Raw genomic sequence first — 21,218 nt, 5'->3', positions numbered from 1 at the left:
TCTCAAACCCATAGGCATGGTCAAGTATAAATTTTATCTATCTATCTATCTAATCTATATCTCTCCACTTATTATTCTCAAAAACCAAACTAAAAAGGGCAGTTTCGCTAACAAGTGTTTTTTAAAGCACCACAACATTTCCAACAAAATGTTTCTGAAACTAGAGAACTTCTGACTACTTAAAAAATGCTACTACGAAGAAAGTTCAAAAACCACATTTACCTTAAAGTTAATACTACAAAAACACGACATGATAATTAACAAGAGGAACATCGGCTGAAACGGTCTCGAGTCAATATTAATTGGATACCATCTAAATGGATACCACAAGAAGTACACTAATTAAGATGATAATACAATGTCCAATAATTAGCGACACGATTCCAGAAATATAATAGGGCAATCATGGTCTTCAAAGATCAGAGGAGCGACGGCGAGATATCCATTGGGAAGGGGTTGCCCAGAACATTCTCCATGTAGTAGTGAGGATGAGCTGAGGCATCCATGACGACAAACTGCATATCTTCCGAAGGCTTCCAGTGTCTTTTCCTTTGGTTGATGAACCAGTTGTTTATTTGCTTTTGATCCAAACCAGTTGATTCAGCAAGCGCCAGTTTCTGCGACTCCTGTTAATCAGGACATCAAGTTGAACCACTTCAAAGCTATGTTACATTCACTCTTTAAACAAAGGGTGAGTTTTGAAACTTGTGCAGGGGATAGGAAAAGGAAGAGAAAGTAGTTAATTGGAGGGAAATTCAGCAAAAATATTTTCTGTATGACTTTGCAAAGATGAAGAAAGTATAAATTAGGAGAAAATTTGTGTTTGAAGAAAAGACATACCGTAGTAGATAATATGCACCGAGAGTAACAGAGAAAACACCATTTCACTCCTCAAGTTAGATGTAACCATCTATCTATATTTAGCATATCTACTTACCCAAAAAAAAAAAATCAAATATGTTCATGATTAAGTGATTTGGACTACAATTTGAGGTTTGATGAGACCAACCTCTTGATAGCAACTACACGTCGTACACCTATCAACCGTACCCCATGTACAGGTCACGCGAGTATCAAGTACCTAAGACCGTCTATTTGGTTTGGAATCGGAGCACACAGAACAAGTGAAGAAAATAAAAACAAGAGGAGATGATTAGAAGGATTTTTCCAAGAAAAGAGGTTTTGAAGTTAAGCTTATATGCAAAATAAATAGAGCTTAATTGTAAAATTGTAGGGTCATACACTAAAGAGTTCTCTTTTTTGGATCATGTATAGGTGAAAGGGAAGGAAAATAGAAAATAAGTTATCCTCAAAATTGCACATCATTTTCTTTTCCTTTAATGGCAATAACTACCAACATATAAACCATCGCGGCGTATGGAACTGGGACTCTCAACGGCTCGCTAATTGCATCCAAATAGAGTAAACTGAAATTAAAAAAAAAAAATTAGTAACTACAATAACAGACAATAAAGTGAAAAAAAAGAGATACCGAGGGGTATGGCCATTTGTAATGTCTACTCCACCAGTCAAGCAACTGCTGCCTGGCTTCTTTCGGCAACTTCCCTTTCTTTCGCTTCTTCATAAACTCCTGTTTCAGACTCCCTAAATATCCACTGTACTTGCGCAACAACTGGCCTTTCAATTCCCTGTCTTCTGCTTGAGGATCTATCAAATTGTTTTGCAAATCAGCCTCTTCTTCAGATGATCCATTTCTCTCCAAACCTTCTCCACTAGCTAAAAACACAACCACATTATAAACACTTCCAGTTAATTCCAGTAGAAGAGTTTTAGTCCGCCACCCCCCAAAAAAAAAAAACAAAACAAAACAAAAAAAGGACAAAATAAATTCCAGCAAAATTAAAGCTCAAACAATTAATTGGAGCCGTCTTGTGATAAAAATAGACCATTACAAAACAGATTAGGATACTAATCCGTCAGACTCGAAAATAAAGCGTTCTACTGTTCTGCGATATTGCCAAAAGAATACCAACAAAATGCACAAAACAAGTGTCACTGTCATTCAAGTTAGCACAGCAAAAGCTAGAATATTCACATCCTTCTGACTTAAGGCGTACTGGGAGATATTTTAGCATATACAACCAGGATAGACATGAATAAGAATTTACCCCTACGCCAATGCAGAAGGTATCTCTCTTGGAAGCCGGTCCATGTAACTACGTATACTAAAACATCTATTTGGGGCCAACTAAACACTGCTATAGTCAAACTAAATTCACAAACATACTACGAAATCATTTTCCAGACAAGAAAATAGCTGTGGTATTTTCTGAAAATCATGGAAACCAACCAAAACTTAACAACAAAAAAGAAGCCTTTAGATAAAAACATAGGCCGTGCTTCAATTCCAACTATGACATTTATTTTTAGCACCCCTCAAATCTTAGAGATGTTACTCGAGACAAATAGTTTGCTTTTCCACTGCGAAGAATTAATTGTTTTTCCCCTAAGATCACCAATGCGGTAATAAAGAAGGCATTACCAGCTCAAATGTACACATAATGCTTCGCAATAGGTACCAATCACAAAATGGAAATCTTGCGGAAGAAGAGATCCTCATGCTTTGAGGCAAGTTCTGTTGACCTTTTTTCAATCATTGTATTCAGAAGAATGCTCAACTGTTTTTAAATTTGAAATCAGTACCAATTACAAAAGAACACGCGTAAGAGGAGTCAATATTTACTTGCCAGTAAAGAAAAGCTAGCAGTTAAAAAAAGGGGGAAAGCTTAGACGTTAGAATATTGCTTTTCTTGATTTAGATGACATGGGGAAAGAGTGCATTATATTAGAGAGAACAAACAAAACAATCCTCAAAATTTAGTGTCATGTAAATGACTTAAAGGAAGGAGCAATACCAAACAACTGAATAAGGTGCCTTTCGAGTTTTCAAAAGAAGTTCCAGTTCAAAAGGCACGATTCATGTCTACTAGAGGGGCTCTTTATAGACCAATAGACTCCCTTTCGCCAAGCCCGACAAGGTAGTAATTATTTTCCGAGAGATATATAGATAAACTTACTTCCCTACAGATGTAGATAAACTGACTGGATCAAACCTTTAAGCCCATTTGAATTTGTATGCATGCATGTCATGCCCTCGTTACTATGTCAAACACCCATATGATCAGCTTATAATATGGTGATAACAGAATTATAGTTTACGATTTCTGACTTTTCGATGAGGAAATCTACCTTGGGATCTGATCATTACTTTCTCAAAGAAAGCCGAAAGCTGGATTATGGAGTTGGGAATAGGAAATTTGGCTTTCTAGTGCCAAAACAATCAACTAAGCAAGGCAAATTAAAGAGAAAACGCATTTCGCAAACAATAAAATTAAATTAAAGCAATGGTGTTCAAGCTGTGCAGTAGTTGACATATCTATTTTATCGACTTACACAAATCGAAATAGTTTCATAGATTGAACAATTTCAGAAACTTTAACACTAACTTATACAGAAATGGAAAAAAACACGAAACAAAAACAGGAAAAAATAACTTACAAGCGTACGCAACAAAAGGACAAGAAAATATATTACCATTTTCAAATTTCCACAATTTGATACTTAAATTATATAAATATTTCTGAACTGCATAAACTGCTTCTTCAACAACATAATTAATTAGCAAACACCTATCATCGCGTCCTGAAAACCTACCAAACACTTACGGATTTGTGGTTATTCTACAATAATATTGGCTTAGTGGTGTGAACAAGACAATATATTGTTCCCTGATCCTCGATGTTCAAGGCATCATAGTCCTCTTATCTTCTTTACTACGGAGGTGAAGGTAACAAACTGTCAAATACAAGAAATGATGTATTATTGATTGTGTTCAAACCATAACCTAGCACGCCTTTATATAGGATACAGGACGCATAACAAGGAAATACGCATAATAAGAAAACCTAGACTAAATAGGAAACATAAATAATAATATGCCTAAACTGGAAACATAATAATAAAGCTTAGAAAATATGGCAACATAATATTAGGAAATATTATGTTGACATCCCCCATCAAACTCAAGTAGTTCTACCAACATGAATTTGAAAAAGCCAAGAGAAACCAGGCGTAGCCATGCCATGTCAAGCCAAGAGAAACCGAAAGAAGCTAGGAAAGACAAACGACCAAGAGAGCCAAAAACAGCCATGAGCGAGAGAAGCCATGACAGTAAAGATTTGAGGTGAAATCCAAGTGAACGAGCTAGTTACATATTACTACGAGTTCCCGGTGAACAGCGACAAAGTTTAGGCTGCCGGCCGATCAAGATCAAAAATTCCCCAGGGCCTAGACCTTGTAGCTCTGATACCATGTTAAATATGAGAAATGATGCATTATTGATTGTGTTCAAACCATAACCTAGCACGCCTTTATATAGGCTACAGGACGCATAACAAGGAAATACGCATAATAAGGAAACCTAGACTAACTAGGAAACATAAATAATAATCTGCCTAAACTGGAAATATAATAATAAAGCTTCGAAAATATGGCAACATAATATTAGGAAATATTATGTTGACACAAACTAACAAATGTTCTAGAACTATTTTTAAGGCTACTCAATTCCTTTTTTATTGGTACATTGGAAACAAAGGATAATCAATTCAAACTTAGAAAACCAAAAAAATCCATTTAAAGGTTACTACATGTGCAAGTCGCAAAAAGAAAAGAGCAAACATCACACGACTGTTAAAGGTGTGAGCATGATGCTAGGTCGAGGGGTCCTTGATAGCTAATCAAAACCGTGAAAATGAAAAGATCATCAAACCCTAAATCTTCCTTTAAAAAAGGGCATGAGTTGAGTCGATATCATTCCAGTCACATTAAGTTAAGACGCACATTAAGTTAAGACGCAGAGATTCTATAGCTTATATCACTTGTTCATTTACTCTAGCTACCCAACTCTCCATCCACTTGACTACACCTCACAATTGATCCATTCCGACTAAAGATGGTGAGTGTACATTCATAGACATGAATATGCTTATACTATCACACGACCGTTACAAGATACATATACCAAAACACATTGCCTGCACTCAAGGTTGTACGTATAATTATCGCATATGGAATATACATATATGTTAATGCATATTTCCCGAATGTACATTTGCATGTTTATTCATATGGAATTATACCGAGCTCTCCAATTGCGACTAAAATTTCCTAGTTCAGAACGGCAAAATGCATTCCTAAGCTGGTCCGGATAATCCAGCATCCTAACCAAAAAAGGGAAAACCTCCGGTCGCTTCATACTGAAAATAAACATCAAAACAAAAAAGATAGGGATGAATAATAAAATCCTTATTTACCTTATAATACAAGAAGTACATGAATGAGGAGAAGAATAATGTCGATTATGGTAATACTATAAATGTTATCAGCTCAGCTCAACTTAAGACCCCACAGGTAGAAGAGAATCAAAACAAAAGAGATCTAGTACGTAGTAGAAGTAGTAGTAGTACATTACTCTACAAACCCTACCCGGCTACCCTCCACCCAAGTCCCATCTACAACCTATCACCGACATACATCCTCGATCTAGTCCATCAAACACAGTTTTGTACATCCAAGAAAATAATAGAGATACATAAAATAAAATAAAATGAAATAAACTAGCACAACTTCACAGCCCTATAAAAAAAAAATTTGAAGAAAGAGAGAGGTTTTCAAGACTTAAAAATAAGCCAGATCCTTCGGGGAAGGACCAGTAGATTGGTTGATAATTGGTTGATAAGTATTTATTTTCCTTAGCAGGACTAGACCTTAATAGAGTATATCTCTCCATCTTCTTCTCGGAAGCATACGCATGCACAACTGGATGTCATAATAAAAAAACTAACTAACTCGGGCATTAAAAAAAAACAAAAACAAAGACCCACAAAGATTTATCTATTACTAAATCAGATGTGGGGAAGAGGATCAAGGGTGATGGATATAAATATATACATATATATATATATATATGTGTGTGTGTGTGTGTGCGTATACCAGAATCAGATGAGGCGAAGGAGAGGGATTTGAACTGGGACTCGATCCTTGAGAGGAAAATCATGGCTTCTTTGAAAGGTTTGGAGAGTTCTTGCTCGTACTTGGTCAGCATCTCACAGTAAGCTTCCATAAACTGATCCAGCCCCGGATCCTCCCCTATGTTCCCCGTTCCGGTTCGCCCGGTTGCCGCCACCGCTGCTGCGCATGCTTCCTCTAGCCTCCCTACCACTTCCGCCGGTGCTCCTATCTGCACATGCATACCATGTGTACATACATTGTACTTATTGGTATTGCCCTCTCATTAGTATATAAACACACAAAGAATTATTCCACTGTATATGATGTAAGGGAAAGAGGAAGGATATCGCAAAGTAAAATCATGGTTATATATTATCACAAGTATGTTATATATAACTAGTATTAGAGGAGGCAAACGAGAGGGATTCGAACTGGAACTCGTTTCTATAGAGGAAAATCATGGCTTCCTCGAAGAGTACAATCCATGATCTTCGTCTCCAGGATTGAGAGTCCCAGTTCAAATCCCTCTAGTTTACCTCCTCGGATTCTGGTACATATATTATACTCATGACCTTTCCTCTTCCCCTGACATCTTATTTAGGCTAATTCTCTGTTTTTATAAAGCCTATCATTTCAGTGGTAAAGGTTTCTAGTTCCCTCTGGCAGAGAGAGAGAGAGAGAGAGAGATTTTTTACAGTTAAGCCAAAAAAAAATTCAGTTGCTCATTTTGTCGGAAATTTCCATCTTTCACTTGGAATAGGGAGAGATTATGGTTCTTTTAGACCTTTTTTCTTAAAAAAAAAATTCTTCCAGACCTTATGGCTTGTATAAATGCAAACACAAGCACCCATGGAGAGAGAGAGAGAGAGAGAGAGAGAGAGAGAGAGAGAGGGAGAGATGGTTTTAGGGCATGTGGGTATGTAACATTGAAGTGAAAAAACAGTAAATATCGGGGGGTTAGTTCTCTTACCTTTTGGCAATTAACGTACGACGCCAGGAGGCGGTGGTAGTGGGGATGAGCCATGATCTTGGCCCTGACAGAAGCAGAAGATGAAGAGGCGCCGCCGCCGCCGTTGCTGGTGTTGTTCTCCATGAAATATAACCCAGTGGTTGTGCCGCTGATGTTGTGATTGTTCGGAGGAGGTGGCGGTGGTTGCGGCAGTGGGAGAAATAGGGTATTGTTGTGGTTATTGTGGTTATGGTTGTGGTCTAAATTAATTGAGTGAGAAGCGTTAGTCATCATCATCATCATTGGACACAGTCCAACTCCTCCATTACTGTGGCCCTCTTCATATCCCCCCATCATACTTGAACCTCCTCCTCCTTCCATTCTCTCTCTCTCTCTCTCTCTCTGAAATGGTCTCCTTAAGTTTTACTACTATAAAACCCTAAACCACACCCATGTAGTATATATCTGAGTTCCTCTTTTTCCCTTTTGGTATGGTAGTGTGTGTGCAGAGGACTCTCCCGGGATTTATGCACTCTTTCTCTGCCTTTTTACAGGAATTCCTAAATTATTGTGGTGTGTGGTAGCAGTCAGTATTCCTACTGTTTATATTTTCGCTTCTTCTTTTCTTAAATTTGGAATTATTTGGGGTGTTTGGATGGGAGGAGTCGAGAAAGCCTGTCCAGATCTTTCAAGCTTGTAATTATCAACAGACAGACCATTAAACTCCTTAAATTTTCACTATAGAGAGAGAGGGAGGGAGGGAGGGAGAGGGAGAGAGGAGAGGGGGATTTTCAGAGCGCACGCGGTAATTGCAGGTAGAGAGAGAGAGAGAGAGAGAGAGAGAGAGATTAGAAGAGGGAAGAGATTGTTGAAAATCTTGGAAGCTAGTTGTTCGTGAAGAGGAGAGGAGAGGAGAGGAAAGCAAAAGGGTTTGCTTTACCTTCCCGATGAAAACTCACTACCCCTTTTCTTGCACTGGCACTGGTGCACTGCCATAACTGGCAAGCTAGAGAGAGAAAAGAGAAAGGAGGAGAGAGAGAAATGAACGATCAAATCGAGGTCCAGTTGGAGTTGTAGTCTAGTACTCCATAGTAGTAGTAGTAGTGATGTGATGATGGAAGGAGGGTAGAAAAAGGGTTAATCTGTGTTTTTGGGGGCACGGATCACAACCTGGATAAAGACCACATTTGCGCAGATTATTACTACATGACTCATTCTCTTTGTATACATCAATTAACTTGATTATGATTACTCCATTAGTTTATAATCTACTACTAATAATATTACGATAATGCATCAAGTCACCTTAAAATGAGTTCAAGTTCTATATGTTCCCTTAAAATTTTTACATGATCCAAGGGGCAAAAAAAACACACCGGAAAGTAGGTATACCGGATTTTCCTAGGGGGTGTTTCCACTATCTTTTTTCTCTACAACTTTTCGCCAAATGTTAGTAAATTGTTTCCACTAAATTAAAATATTTTTAACCTAACCATTTTAAAAAAAATTTAGGAGTGTTTTTCGGTAATGAAAATTTTGTAAATTTTTATTTGTGGTTGAAAAGTTGTTACGTGTTTTCTGTAGTGAATGTTGTTGATAGGTCTATGAATAGAGTTACTGTAACAAAAATAGTTTTTGTTGACAACTTTTTTGATGCTAGAAACGATATGGTAAAATACTAAAACTTTTTTATTAGTAAAAACGAGATGGTAAAATGCGTAAGTTTTTAATGTTTTTTGTTAATGAAAACGAAGCCTAAGGCTTGTTTCTACTATACCATCTTTAACTCAGACAATATTAACTAATAGTTTAGTAAAAATAACTTGACTATACAATATTAACAAATAATTGTTCACAATTTCTAGCTTAGCGGTAACACCACATCAGTAAAGAGAATTTGATGGGCCTTAAAATGTACCAGTTGTACGTTGTACTTGGGGTTAAGTCACCTTAAATTTCTTTCACAGAACTTTTCAATCTCGTTTTTACCTTCTAGTATATATATCTTCCTTCTACTATTAAAAACCTCCTTTCTTGCGAATTACTGTAGTTAGAGATATTTTTGACACAATTTCACGATTGCAATGCTATTTTGCAAAAAAATGCATTATGTATGTTTCCACTAAACTAAATGGATTAAAACACATATTTAATAGATTTTTACACATTTCATTCTCCCCGCATACATCAATGAAAATATCATAAAGCGAAAATAATTTGACTATCGTCGGAACAAAAAATATATAGTAAAAACGCATCTAAAACTGAAAGCACTCTCCTTAGTTATTAGAGAGGGAGATTAATTTTCCACTCATTTATTAATTTCTCATCATTTTCGCTTCTTCTTTCTTCCTCTCAAATTGAAACAATCAATTATGGGACCAACGAGGTAAATTTACTTGTAATTTAAAATTAGAAGGAATTAAATTAATAAAATCAAAAATAATAATTTTCCAAAATTATTAAGCCAAAACAAGCCTAAATACATTTGCTTGTATCATCAGAGGGTTGGATCTTCAAGGGCCAATTTGGCAAATAAGCCAAATGGTTTCTTTTTTATTTATTCAATTTTTTTTTTAAATTTTTTAGGTTTGTGTCAAACTTTTTTGGACAATTAGTTTGTCTTAGAGAGAAAAATCGTAAAATTAAAAAAACATGATCGGAACTCAAATTTTTTAATGTCAAAATTTGATCCGGAACCAATAAATACTCCCCTTTTCTTGGGTTTCAATCTCCTCCCGGGCCCCTGTTGTGAGTTTGGAGGCTTTGTGGTCACGTCAAAAGGCATGTCGCCATGCCTGATCGTCCCCTCCATTCCCTTTTGTCTAAAAAAAAACATATTAGTAGGGGTTGTTTGGGAGCCGAATTTTGCATTTTGATTATCTATTTTTCAAGTTTTTCCGTTTGGGAGCTCAATTGTGAGAATGAATTCTCTCACAATGCATTTTAAGAACTACACTTTAGAGGCACAATTGAGAACCAGCCATTGAGGAGCTTTTCTATTCTCATTTTGGATTATCTTCCCAAATTAGTAATCCATTATGAGCATTATTCTCAAAATATCCATTCATAATTTATTTTGAACATTATCCTCCCAAACACTACTTTTGCAAAATCTATTCTGCATATATCTCTCAAACGCTCTACTAGATTCATAATCTATATTGGTCACAATCCAAAATCAATTACTCATAATCTAAACAACAAAATGCAAAAAAAATTAGGCTCCCAAACAAGCCGTAGTAGTTCGTGGTAGATATGAAAGCTTTGAACGAAAGATCAACCAAACCAGCGAAACAAATTATTTTATAGCTTTAGGCCATGTTTCTACTAACAATTTTTGGTTCACAAGTTATGGCATTTTAGCTTATTGTTCACACTGAGCAACAAGTTTTGTATCTCATCTATAACTTATTGGTTTGTGAAAACAACTTGACGTTTTTCAACAACTTTCTCTAAACAAACTTAAAATTTTCAACAACTTATTGATCAGTGAAATAACTTAACATTTTCAACAACTAACAAATGATCCGTAAGTTCTATTTTCAGTTGTCATTGTTGGATTCTTTGTAACAAATTTTTCTTTTGGGTTTCGAAATTGCGTTTTATGGTAAAATAGGCACAGTCTTGGCTGACCCCTTCTTCTTCTTCTTTTTACATTTTCTTGGCTTTTTTTTTTAAATGTCATAATTTTTCACTTTGATTTCTCTCGTTGATACAGATCAATAACGCATAAAAATTTGATGCAAAACTAACAAAAGTTATATTTTTTTGAATAAAAACAAAATCAAACTTTCTCCTAAATTTTTTAGATTAGTGGAAACATCCCTAAGTAGAGTGATACAGCAATTTGAATCGTAGAGATGTTTATCTTATGGGTAGGGCTGCAAACGAGCCGAGCCGAGCCGAGTTTTAGAGTGTTCGAGCTCGGCTCGTCAAAAATTTAGTTGGCTCGAGCTCGTGACGAGCTGCAGGACTCGAGCTCGAGCTCGGCTCGAGATGTATTTACGGAGCTCGAGCTCGGCTCGTTTATGAAACAAATATATATAAAAATATATATAAATATATATAAATAAGTAAAAATATATGTATAAATATATATAATATAATCAAGCTCGCGAGCCAATTCGAGCCGAGTTTCGACTAGCTCGAGCTCGGCTCGTTTATGAAACGAGCCCAGGACTCGAGCTCGAGCTCGTTCGTTTGTGTCTCGAACCGAGCAGAGCCGAGCCGTTATCGAGCCGAGCTCCGAACCGCTCGCGAGTGGCTCGGATCGTTTGCAGCCCTACTTATGGGTTATCTTATTAGGGACTAAAAAGTTAGAGAAGTTGAGCCTAAGGATATTTGACTGTACCGCAATGGCATCATTCACTTGGACACGATGCAAGTTTACAATTTTTTGTTTGTTCACTTCTCTACAAATTGTCCCAACTGAAACTTCTTTTCAAACGGGAGCGGTTCCCTTTACACAAAAGTTGACACAAATTTTGACACAAATTTTTTATATGACTTATTTTGGAATCCAATGCAAATGATTAAAACCGTTCAATTTGTTTAAAACTTATTTTTAAGGATTTCCGTAAAATATCAACTCATTCAGATATCGGTAAGTACTTAATCGGTTCATTCAATTGATTCTCGTTAAATGTTGCATGATAAAATCGAATGAACTGATGAAGCTCTTATCCATATCGGAATTAGTTAATTGTTAATGAATACTCTTAAAAATCTATTCTAAACGAATTGAACGGTTTTGATCATTTACGTGAAACTCCAGTTAGTTTTGTGTCAAAATTTATGTCAACTTGGAGGACCGGCCCCCTTTTCAAAGATGCCATTTTTGTTGAATTATCTTTTGTTTATGCGTTTATATTTGGAGGATACGAAATTTTTATCGTTTTGGGATATTTTTTACTAGCTAGTACTAGTATTAATTTTAGGATGATACAGGAAATTGAATTATACAATTCCTTTTTTGACATCTACACTCTTTTTTTGGATTTTAGTATTGAAAGTGTATGTAATTTATTTGCTAAAAGACAAAAAAAAGAGTGTAGATATCAAAAAAAATGAGTGTAGAATTTAATTTCCAACACTATTTCGCTTAAAAAATTAGCGGCCTTGTTCGTTTCTAAATTTTACTTTGTTTTAATTTTATTTTTCAATCATTATCCTATATCTTTCTCCAATCATTATCCTATTTCTCCAATTATTAATTTCATTTCTCTCTCTATCTCACCCCAATTATTAACCTATTTCTTTCTCTATTCACTGCCAAAAACTAAAATACTCAACGTTGATTTGAATCAAAGTAGCCCAGCAATTCTTGTATCAGCAGTGCTACAGTCACCGACCGCGTGTGGGGTCCACTCCGGGCCCTACACGAATGATCCGAGCCGCTCAATAATTTAAAAAAAACAAACCGAGTGGGGCCATGTGTGAAATAAGCTCAATCCGATGTATGCACGTGCTCGTTCCAAACTTCATTTTTGAACGGTTCGGATCATCTGATTTTGGAACAGCTCGGATCGAGCACATACACACATCGGATTGAGCTTATTTCACACATGGCCTCACTCGGTTTTTTTTTTAAAATTATTGAGCGGCTCGGATCTTTTGTGTGGGGCCCGGAATGGACCCCACACAGGGTCGGTGACCGTAGTGTTTTCGTTCTTGTATTTACGTGATATTTTTAATTTTTTTTCACAATTTACGTGATCTATTGGAGCCCCATCTACCTGCAGTCACATCTAATCAGTAATATTAGTCTGCGTCAGTTAATAAATACTACTACTACTACTCCAAAGAAAAAGCTGGTAAAGCTAGTGGGACAGTCCGAATGTCTCTTCCCATCTCTCTCTGCATAAATAAAATATGTACTGCTTATATGTCTCTCTATAGCTTTCTTTCACTCTTCTCCCCCCCCTAATCATCCTTTTTGTTTACTACGCCTACCTGGCTCTCATACATACTGCAAGTTTACTCATTGGCTTGCCTTTCGGGAAGAAGAAAAAATGTCGATGTTGTTTTGTAATGGAGTAGTGACCCCGTTGTAATATTGAAGTAGTGAGCTCGTTTGTTTAAGGGTTTTAGATTTTGAATATATTATAGTTATTATCCTATTTTTTTTAATGATTACTCTTATTTATCTCTCTATCTATCTCTAATTATTATTTTTATTTTTAATCATTATTCTATTTCAGTATTTTTCTCTAGATTTATTATCTACAAATTTAAATCTAAAATTCCAAAACGAACGGGGTACTAATGGTAAGTGGAGAGAGAAAGAGAGATAAGAGTCACAAGTGGAGAAACACAAAAGCTGCGCTGGGTTCATTATGGGTTCCAAACAAAAAATTCTAGCCGTCTAGTAATTTAAAAAAAAATTTTAATGGACGTCACAAAAAATCAGATCAATCGATATGTATAGATCCAATCTTTTCATTTTCGCCCACTCGATTTTTTATAAAAACTATTGGACAGCTCAAATTTTTTGTATGGGATTCTCAGTAGCAATACTCATGGAGAAAATACTTATTGAAAACTGTTGTGAGAGAAAATGAATGGTTCAAGGAACCCCAGGTGTAATTAATACTCTCTCCGTCTCATTTTATTAGTCTTTTTTTTAGAATTTTGTCACCTTCTTATATCTAGTTAACTTATAAAATTTATGTGATTTTGAAAATTTTATTTTTTACTGTGAAACTTATTGGAATTTACATCAAAGATCTATATTACTCCCAACGGGTATTATCAATTGAAAGATTTAATTAAATATCTATCCGATTAGAACAAAACGAGAACGAACAGAATGAAATAGGGTGGGTAGACAATTGACAAAATTCAAGACCATCACTTGTATTTTCCTGGAAAAAAATAGCAATGTCAAATTTGACACTAACTTAAATTTTTTCAAAATTTTCACATCTTATAATTTGGTTGACATATATTGAAAGTGTACGAAATTTCGTTCAATATTGTACTAAATAACACTAAATTGGTGCAATTGAATTACTATTTCATGACTCCTGGGCCTAGCTCAAGCGCTTGTGTAGTTTCCCTTTGGAGGTGGGAGGTTACGAGTTCGACTTCTATGGAGAGAAGGTCACCACTTGTAGTAATAATTAACAGCGGAGTAATTAACTACAAACAATGGGTGGTGATGCCTACGGTGTTTTGTGTGGCAACAGTTAGGAAGCGGGTTAGGATTTTGTGGGGTTAGGTCAGTTGGGCGGGTCCCTTTGGGCCTATTTGTTTATTTGGGCATTGTTGTTTATCTGGGTAACGGATATGGTTGATTGTTTTATTTTAGGCTCCCGTTTTAGACTTTTGGGGCTGGGTTTCAACCCATGTGATGTACTGTTTTCAACTTTTTGTTGGATTTTTCTTTTTCCTCCCCCTGTTTTTAATAAATTTTTGCCCATCAAAAAAAAAAAACCTCTACTGATGTATATTATATGACCCAAAAAAAAAAGAATTACTACATGAATTTTGACATTTCAACAAATTGGATAGTGCTAAAGCATCCAACTCAAAATCAATTGACCGACCGCCTAAGCTCATATACTTGTTTTCGAGGTGATAATTAACCGACGTGGAACAAATTCAAACACTCTCTCGCACGTGCGACTCTTGACTTGCACATGTAGAGGTCAACAAAGAACCTGAAATACAGGGATCGATCACAACGAAACAAATTGGAACTATGATACAAAGAAAGGGAAAAAATCTCAAAAAACCTAGCTCTGATACCTTGTTAAAATATCTAACTCAAAACTAATTGACAATAAGTGAAAAGACTGCTCAGGCTTATATGCAAATTTTGAAGGTTATAATTAATTAACATGGGACAAATTCCCCAAATTCCCACAAATAATAGTCACTATAATAGTATAATTTGACACCGACAAGTAAAATTGTTGTGAGCTAGAAGTTGTTATTTGAATGCCCGGAGAAGATAGAAATGTATGGAGAGATCTTCGCTTCGGTTTCGGTATTTGTGTGGTGGATTCCCTTTAAATCAGGTGTAATTCAGGTGGAAAGCCTAGTGCAATTGTCATTGTGTACAGAAAATTAGAGATGGAGAGAGAGAGAGAGAGCGCGCGCGCGCAACAGCGTGAGCAAGATGCATTTACAATATTTTACAACTCAGACATAAAACAAGTGTGAAATTCAGATCTCTAAGTTAGAAATTTCGTGTGAATTCTTTAGCCTCGACGTAGATGACCTGCATTGGCCGGACTGGAGGGAGGAATGATCAAGGTTCGCGTAAACCGACCGGATTATCTTGACCTCGAAAAAAAGAGAGGAGGAATCTTTTATATATGTCACGATAGTGTTTTAACTGTCGGATCGAGCTTTCCTGTAAGTATCGCATTTGTCTTGTCTGCAACTATACTTTCCTGTATACTACATACGTATGTAACTAGTCTTGATGATATACCCACCACGGAACTTCTATCCCATTTCATTCTTTTCATTTTTCATCTCACATGAAAAAAATGTACTAGTCGTGCATGTTTCCAAGGAATACTACACTATATATAGTAGTACTACTATTACGCAAAAATCCAAAGGATATTTCTTCAATTAGGATGCTTCCGAACAAAAAACGAGAAATGTTCGGATCAACTTGCACACAACATTGACTAATTATGGGGAACAATTCACTACGGAATGCCTCAATTAAAATCATAACAAAACTCTGTATTAACAGACCTTAAAGTAGTTTAATAACACCTCAAAAATTTTGAACCAGAAACTTTAAAAAAATATAAATCCTTAAAATCTCCGGACTTAGACCATTAGGCAAACCTCTTTAAATTTTGTGAACTTATCATCTTACAAATAAAAATGTATTGTATTAAACATTGAACATTATTGCCGAAGCTATCGTCGAGATAGAGGTGTCAAACGAGCCGGATCGACACAGGCACAGTTTAGGCCCCATTTCAGTTTTTTAGAAAACGAACTTTTAGAAAATGAATGTAATTTCAAACTTAAAAATCATGTGTTTACACAAATAATTTTCCTACCAATATGGATCTTGTTTGATAGATCTCATTGAGATCTTTTAAACGGTGCAAAAAAAAATTGAAATATTATTTTTAATTTTCGTTATATTTGAATTTGAAATTACCATCTTTTTCAAAAAAAAGGTTTTAAAAAGAAAGCGGAACAGGACCTTAATCCTGCCACGACACATCACTGTCTTAGTGGGCACGCGGCACGGCACGAGTACAGAAGTGAGAGGGAACGACACGGGCATAGCACGAAAGTTGGCTTGGCACGGCACGGGCACGACATAGAAGTGAGATGGGGCACGAGTCACGACTCGGTTCTAACCAGGCACAGCATGGCACGAGCACGGAAGTAGGACGGGCATGGCACGTTACAACACGGTTCTGGTCGGGCACGGCACAGCATAGGCACGACAATCTCACTCAAATTACAACACGATTCTTATCGGGCGCAGCAAGGCACGGCATGAGGCATGGAAAAACAAAAAAAAATGTTATTAAATAAACAAGGGATTTCATATTATACTTTACTTTATTTCTATGTATTTTTTTGATAATCCAATAATTTATTAATCTTTTTCTTTTATTTAACTAAAATAAACTTTTAAAATATTTTATATGATTAAGAAAATTTTAATCAAAATTCAAATATGATAATATACCAATTACCACACATATACTGAGATACATTGCGTTTTTAAAAAAATGCATAGAAAATAAATAAGAAAAAAACTAATTTAAAAAAAAAATCTCCATGTGAAACCCAAGTCCTATAGAACTTGTCACACATTACAAACCACTAAGGCCATTAACCATGTTATGTTTTTACTTGAAACAACTAATAATAAATAAGAAAAAAATTTGATTTTAAAAAAATAGTCTCTTTGTGAATCGAACCAAGTCCTTGAGGACTTGTCACACATCTCAAACCACCAAGGCCAACAATTTTTTTGTGCTTATAATTGGAATAAGTAATATATATTATATAATTCTATTCTATAAAAACGGGGCCTCTTGTACGGTAGCCACACGATTGCAACACAGTTATGACGATCCATACTTTTTCATTTTGTTGTTCTTGGTGTTTTAATCACTCTCGCAAATTTTTGGGTTTTGGAAGCCCTTTCATCGGGACGTATATTTATTAATAAGAAATTTTTTGTTATGTGCGATCAAGTATATAACAATAACCAATTTACTTTATTTTTTGCACGAATGATATAATCACTCCCACATAAAAAGGTTGACGGTTCCAATTTTCAAAAAACAGCTCAGGCGGCCCTCAAGTGGTGCATTATAGGACTTTTAACGCCTTTGGAAGCACCGAATGCGTTTTGATCACGTGGTTTCTGACATTCGATTATCACCTATTTAGAGGAGAATGATAAATTTGATAAGATCTTAAATCGTAACGGTTTAGATCAAATATTCGAAAAAATGAGTCTGCAGCTACCTTTCAAATCTATACATCCAACTTATCTGATTCTAAACCAATGTACGCTAGCCACACGATTGCGACACAATTAGAACGATCCATACCGTTCATTTTGTTGTTCTTGGTGTTTTAATCACTCTTACAAATTTTCGGGTCTATCGAGTGTTCATTTTGACGGCACGCCACAAGCACTATTTAATCCTGACAGGGCACGACACGACACACGATTAAGTAAACGGGCCGGCACAGTACCATTCGAAAAAGCATGGCATGACATGACACGATAAAAAAGGCACGGCACGACACGACAAAAAAAGGCACGGCATTACACGTCATGATTAATTAATCGGCCACGGAACGACACGACACGATTTAAAAAAGACAAGGCCCGACATGGTACGATAAAGTAAAATGGCCCAGCACAGAACGCTTAAAGCACAACACGATGAAGTAAACAGGCACGGCACGGTACGAAGCACGGTTGGCACGGAAGTTGAATGGCATGACAGGCACATTTGACACCTCTACGTCGAGACGTGGACTAGGCTTTAAGTGGGATGGGAATAATTATATACATGCACATTAGGTCTCTTTATTTAGTAGTTTAATCTTATGGATAATAATAATATGCACAGTTTTTTCTATCATATAACCACTTCTTTTTTTTTAACAGCAAAGAAGAATTTTATTAAAACAAGTCAAGTTAAGCTAGGTTATAAGTCGTATTATATTATCACTATGCAATTAAAAAATTAACGACATTTAAGATGCAATGAAGCTTTGTTTATCAATTTAGCAGCTCATAAATTACGTTTATTTGAGCCGATCTAAAGCTCAAGTTTATTTATTCTAACAACACAAGCTTATCGAGTCAAGTCATAGGTTCTTCAAGTTTGATTTGAAACTCGACAATCTCTTGAAAAAAAGTACTTCTTCCGTCCTTAAATAAGTGTTCAGAGCGCAAAACTAGACCTTACAAAATATGCATATTTGTCATTAAAAAATTTAATTTTTTTTCACAATCAAATAGAACTCATTGCTATCTATTGATTTTTAAATTTTTTTTGATTCTTTTAACGAAACAAATGCATCTTTTTGAAGGTTTAAGTTTGCGCGTCGGACATTTATTTAGGAATGGAGGGAGTATTAATTTGTTTTCAGTAACAAATCAATTTGAAACGAGCTTGTAATAAGCCGAACACAAGTTGAGAAGTAGGTTGGTTCAATAGTATTTTTGTTCAAAGGTTTGCACTGAAGGAGACAGTCCATATCTCGACCGTTCAATGACTGTTTGAAAGAATTTTACAACAAATCTCAACTATTCATTACAAAAATAAACGATCAATACATAGACTCTCTCTTGATCCAGTCCAAACCTTTGGACCAGAGAGGATCATTTCCATTTACAACAGCAATTGCACCCCTTAAGTTCTAACTCACACCTCGCGATGGCGGGTCCAAAAAAAGACGTTGAATAATTCGGAAAGAGGTTACATTTCTGAAAAAGGGGTTGGACATTTATCATTGGGCTGGTAAAGAATCCAACATTTAAAAAAAATAAAAAGAAAAAGAATCCGACATCAAAGGTTTGCAGTGGCGGGTCTCGCGAAGTAGTGATGGACAAATATTTTCCCCCCGGCTGGGTCAACTATAACTCAAATCTGGACATTTCAGGGCGAGTGTTTTCTCCTATCGTCACACTCAAGGAGAGTCACTATGGGTCCTCGGGTGTTTTGGATCCCCCTCCCCTCTTCCTCCAACTTGATGTATGTACTCATTATCAAATTTTTCCTAATACTATATTTTGCTGTTTTGAAAAAGAGAAGGAAAGGAAAGTCATTATGCCAATCGCCTCAGCCCACTTTTTCCTCTCCATGCTTATGATGTCGAATGACATGCTTGGGTATCTATCCTAACTTGTTCGCCATTCATAACCAAGACAAAGACGATGGAACCATTTTATAATCGACCAATCTTGCTATCAATCAGCAAAATGAAATTTCCATTTTTTTTTTTTTGGATCGAATGAAAATAACCATATATTAAACTAGAAAAACCGAGTCATAAGAACAGAGTAGCATAGCACAAACAACTCTAAAAGGGAAAACAAGAACCATAACTAGGTTCTAATATGGCCTACACCCATGGCATTTGCTAGGACAAATTTCCTAGCTGCAAATGGAACATTACTACTCGTTACAATCAGCTCCTCCTCTTGTTGGGAACCCAGGCGAGCTAAACAATGAGCTGCTTGGTTAGCTTGGCGAAATATGTGGGTAATGGTTGAGTTGGTCCTGCCCGAAAAAATGAAATTTCACCCGTAAATCTTCCTTATCATTCGTTATCATCTCTAAAAATACAATAAATACATCAAAATTTTAAATATGCTACATTATAATTATTGCCGTGTCATGCCTTGCCTAGCCGGCAACATGCCATTGTCGTGCTATGCCATGCCATTCTTTGCCCAGTGACAAGCAATCAGCTTGCCATGCCATGGTTAGACTGGTCAAAAGAGCATGCCGTTTTTCATCCTTTTTTTGAGCATTACTGACAAGAAGTGAAAGCACGAGCAAGTGAAGGTAAACGACCGAGGAAATCTAATTTTTGCTCGGTAGAGTCATGTTGTGCCTTGCCTTGTCCGGTGACAAGCAATCAGTTGTGTGTGTGGATTTTATTTGGGCGTGTGTGGATTTTATTTGGATGTGTGAGGGTGTTTTGCTGGGAAAGGTTAGTGGTGTTTCTTTTAGAGAGGTGTATAGTGTTCTGGTATTTGTTTTGGTGTTTTTTTGAGGTCTTGGGGTCGGGTCTTTGGTGACTCTTTTTTTGTTGTTTTTGTGAGTCCTGTTCGAGTGGGGGCAGACGAGGTTGTGGGGTGTATTTTTGAGGTTTTGCAGTTCCTTGGTAGTCTTGGGTTTGTTTCATATGGTGTTTTTCAGACTCTGTCCCTCGGGTGTTTCGGGTTTTCGCCATTTTGATGTTCCGTCCAATCAAACAATTAAAACAACATAACTAAGTTTAATATTTTCATTGTATATCAGAACCATTTCATAGAAGAGGATCCTTATTACACTCAACTAAAATTAATACCCATCCCTTGCCTACCGTAGTACTACTGCATGGATCTGTATGATGCTACCTTGCGATCTTTTATGTGAATTGTAATTCTCATCCCTTGTCTTTATCTTAACTAGCATGAATTCGTGCCATGCACAGCAATTTAAAGAAATAAAGGAAATTCAAGAACATAATTTCTTACCGTAATACTATATGTTAATCGAGATAGATAGGTAAATAGGTTTGAGTGCGCTCCCTAACTAATATGGTGTTTTCAAATTTTAAGATGTATTATTATTATTATTTGGACCAATTGGATTTTAACGGAGTTGAAATACAAATGTGTGAAGAGAATTTGAATTGATCACTTGTCACATTCGGAGGGCTTCTCAGGAAAATACCCTGTACAGTACCCCATATTGTACAGATCTTAAGGTCCTGTTTGGTTATTCCATCTTAGTAGTTTAGTTTGAGTTTCGATCTAAGGTTTTCAAATCTAAAGATTTTTAGTTTTATTAATTTTCCCGAGAAAAATTAAAAACAGAAAAGGCTTACTAACCACAAAATCAAATCGCTGACAAAAATTTATTGCAAACTCCTACTTAGCGATGAACACCGTTATGGGTGTCCAAATACCCTCAACATGCGAATGTACCATGAGCAGCGCTACAGCCACTACGCCAAAAATACGGTGGCCGGCCACCGCGTGTCGTGCGGGGCTTAT

General features: G+C 36.2%; 1 protein-coding gene across 1 annotated transcript; it reads right to left on the bottom strand.

Annotated features, from left to right (window-relative positions):
* Window positions 1-272: 272 nt before the first annotated feature.
* On the bottom strand, window positions 273-8,166 carry LOC131315239 (homeobox protein SBH1). The gene is made up of 4 exons (XM_058344381.1): window positions 7,004-8,166; window positions 6,016-6,262; window positions 1,493-1,737; window positions 273-626 (listed from the first exon to the last, which is right to left on the bottom strand). The coding sequence occupies exons 1-4, from the start codon at window positions 7,361-7,363 to the stop codon at window positions 420-422; spliced, it is 1,059 nt and encodes a 352-aa protein (XP_058200364.1). The 5' UTR covers window positions 7,364-8,166; the 3' UTR covers window positions 273-419.
* Window positions 8,167-21,218: the final 13,052 nt, after the last annotated feature.

This window comes from Rhododendron vialii, chromosome 13a (genome assembly GCF_030253575.1).
Source record: "Rhododendron vialii isolate Sample 1 chromosome 13a, ASM3025357v1".
Taxonomy (NCBI): domain Eukaryota; kingdom Viridiplantae; phylum Streptophyta; class Magnoliopsida; order Ericales; family Ericaceae; genus Rhododendron; species Rhododendron vialii.
The sequence above is the reverse complement of the archived record's forward strand: the minus strand, read 5'-3'. Positions and strand labels throughout refer to the sequence as shown.

Coding starts and splice junctions, on each gene's coding strand:
- LOC131315239 (XM_058344381.1), bottom strand. CDS start 7,363: ATGGAAGGAGGAGGAGGTTCAAGTATGATGGGGGGATATGAAGAGGGC. Junction 6,263..7,003: donor CGTACGTTAATTGCCAAAAG/GTAAGAGAACTA, acceptor ATGCATGTGCAG/ATAGGAGCACCGGCGGAAGT. Junction 1,738..6,015: donor CTTCGCCTCATCTGATTCTG/GTATACGCACAC, acceptor TTGTGTTTTTAG/CTAGTGGAGAAGGTTTGGAG.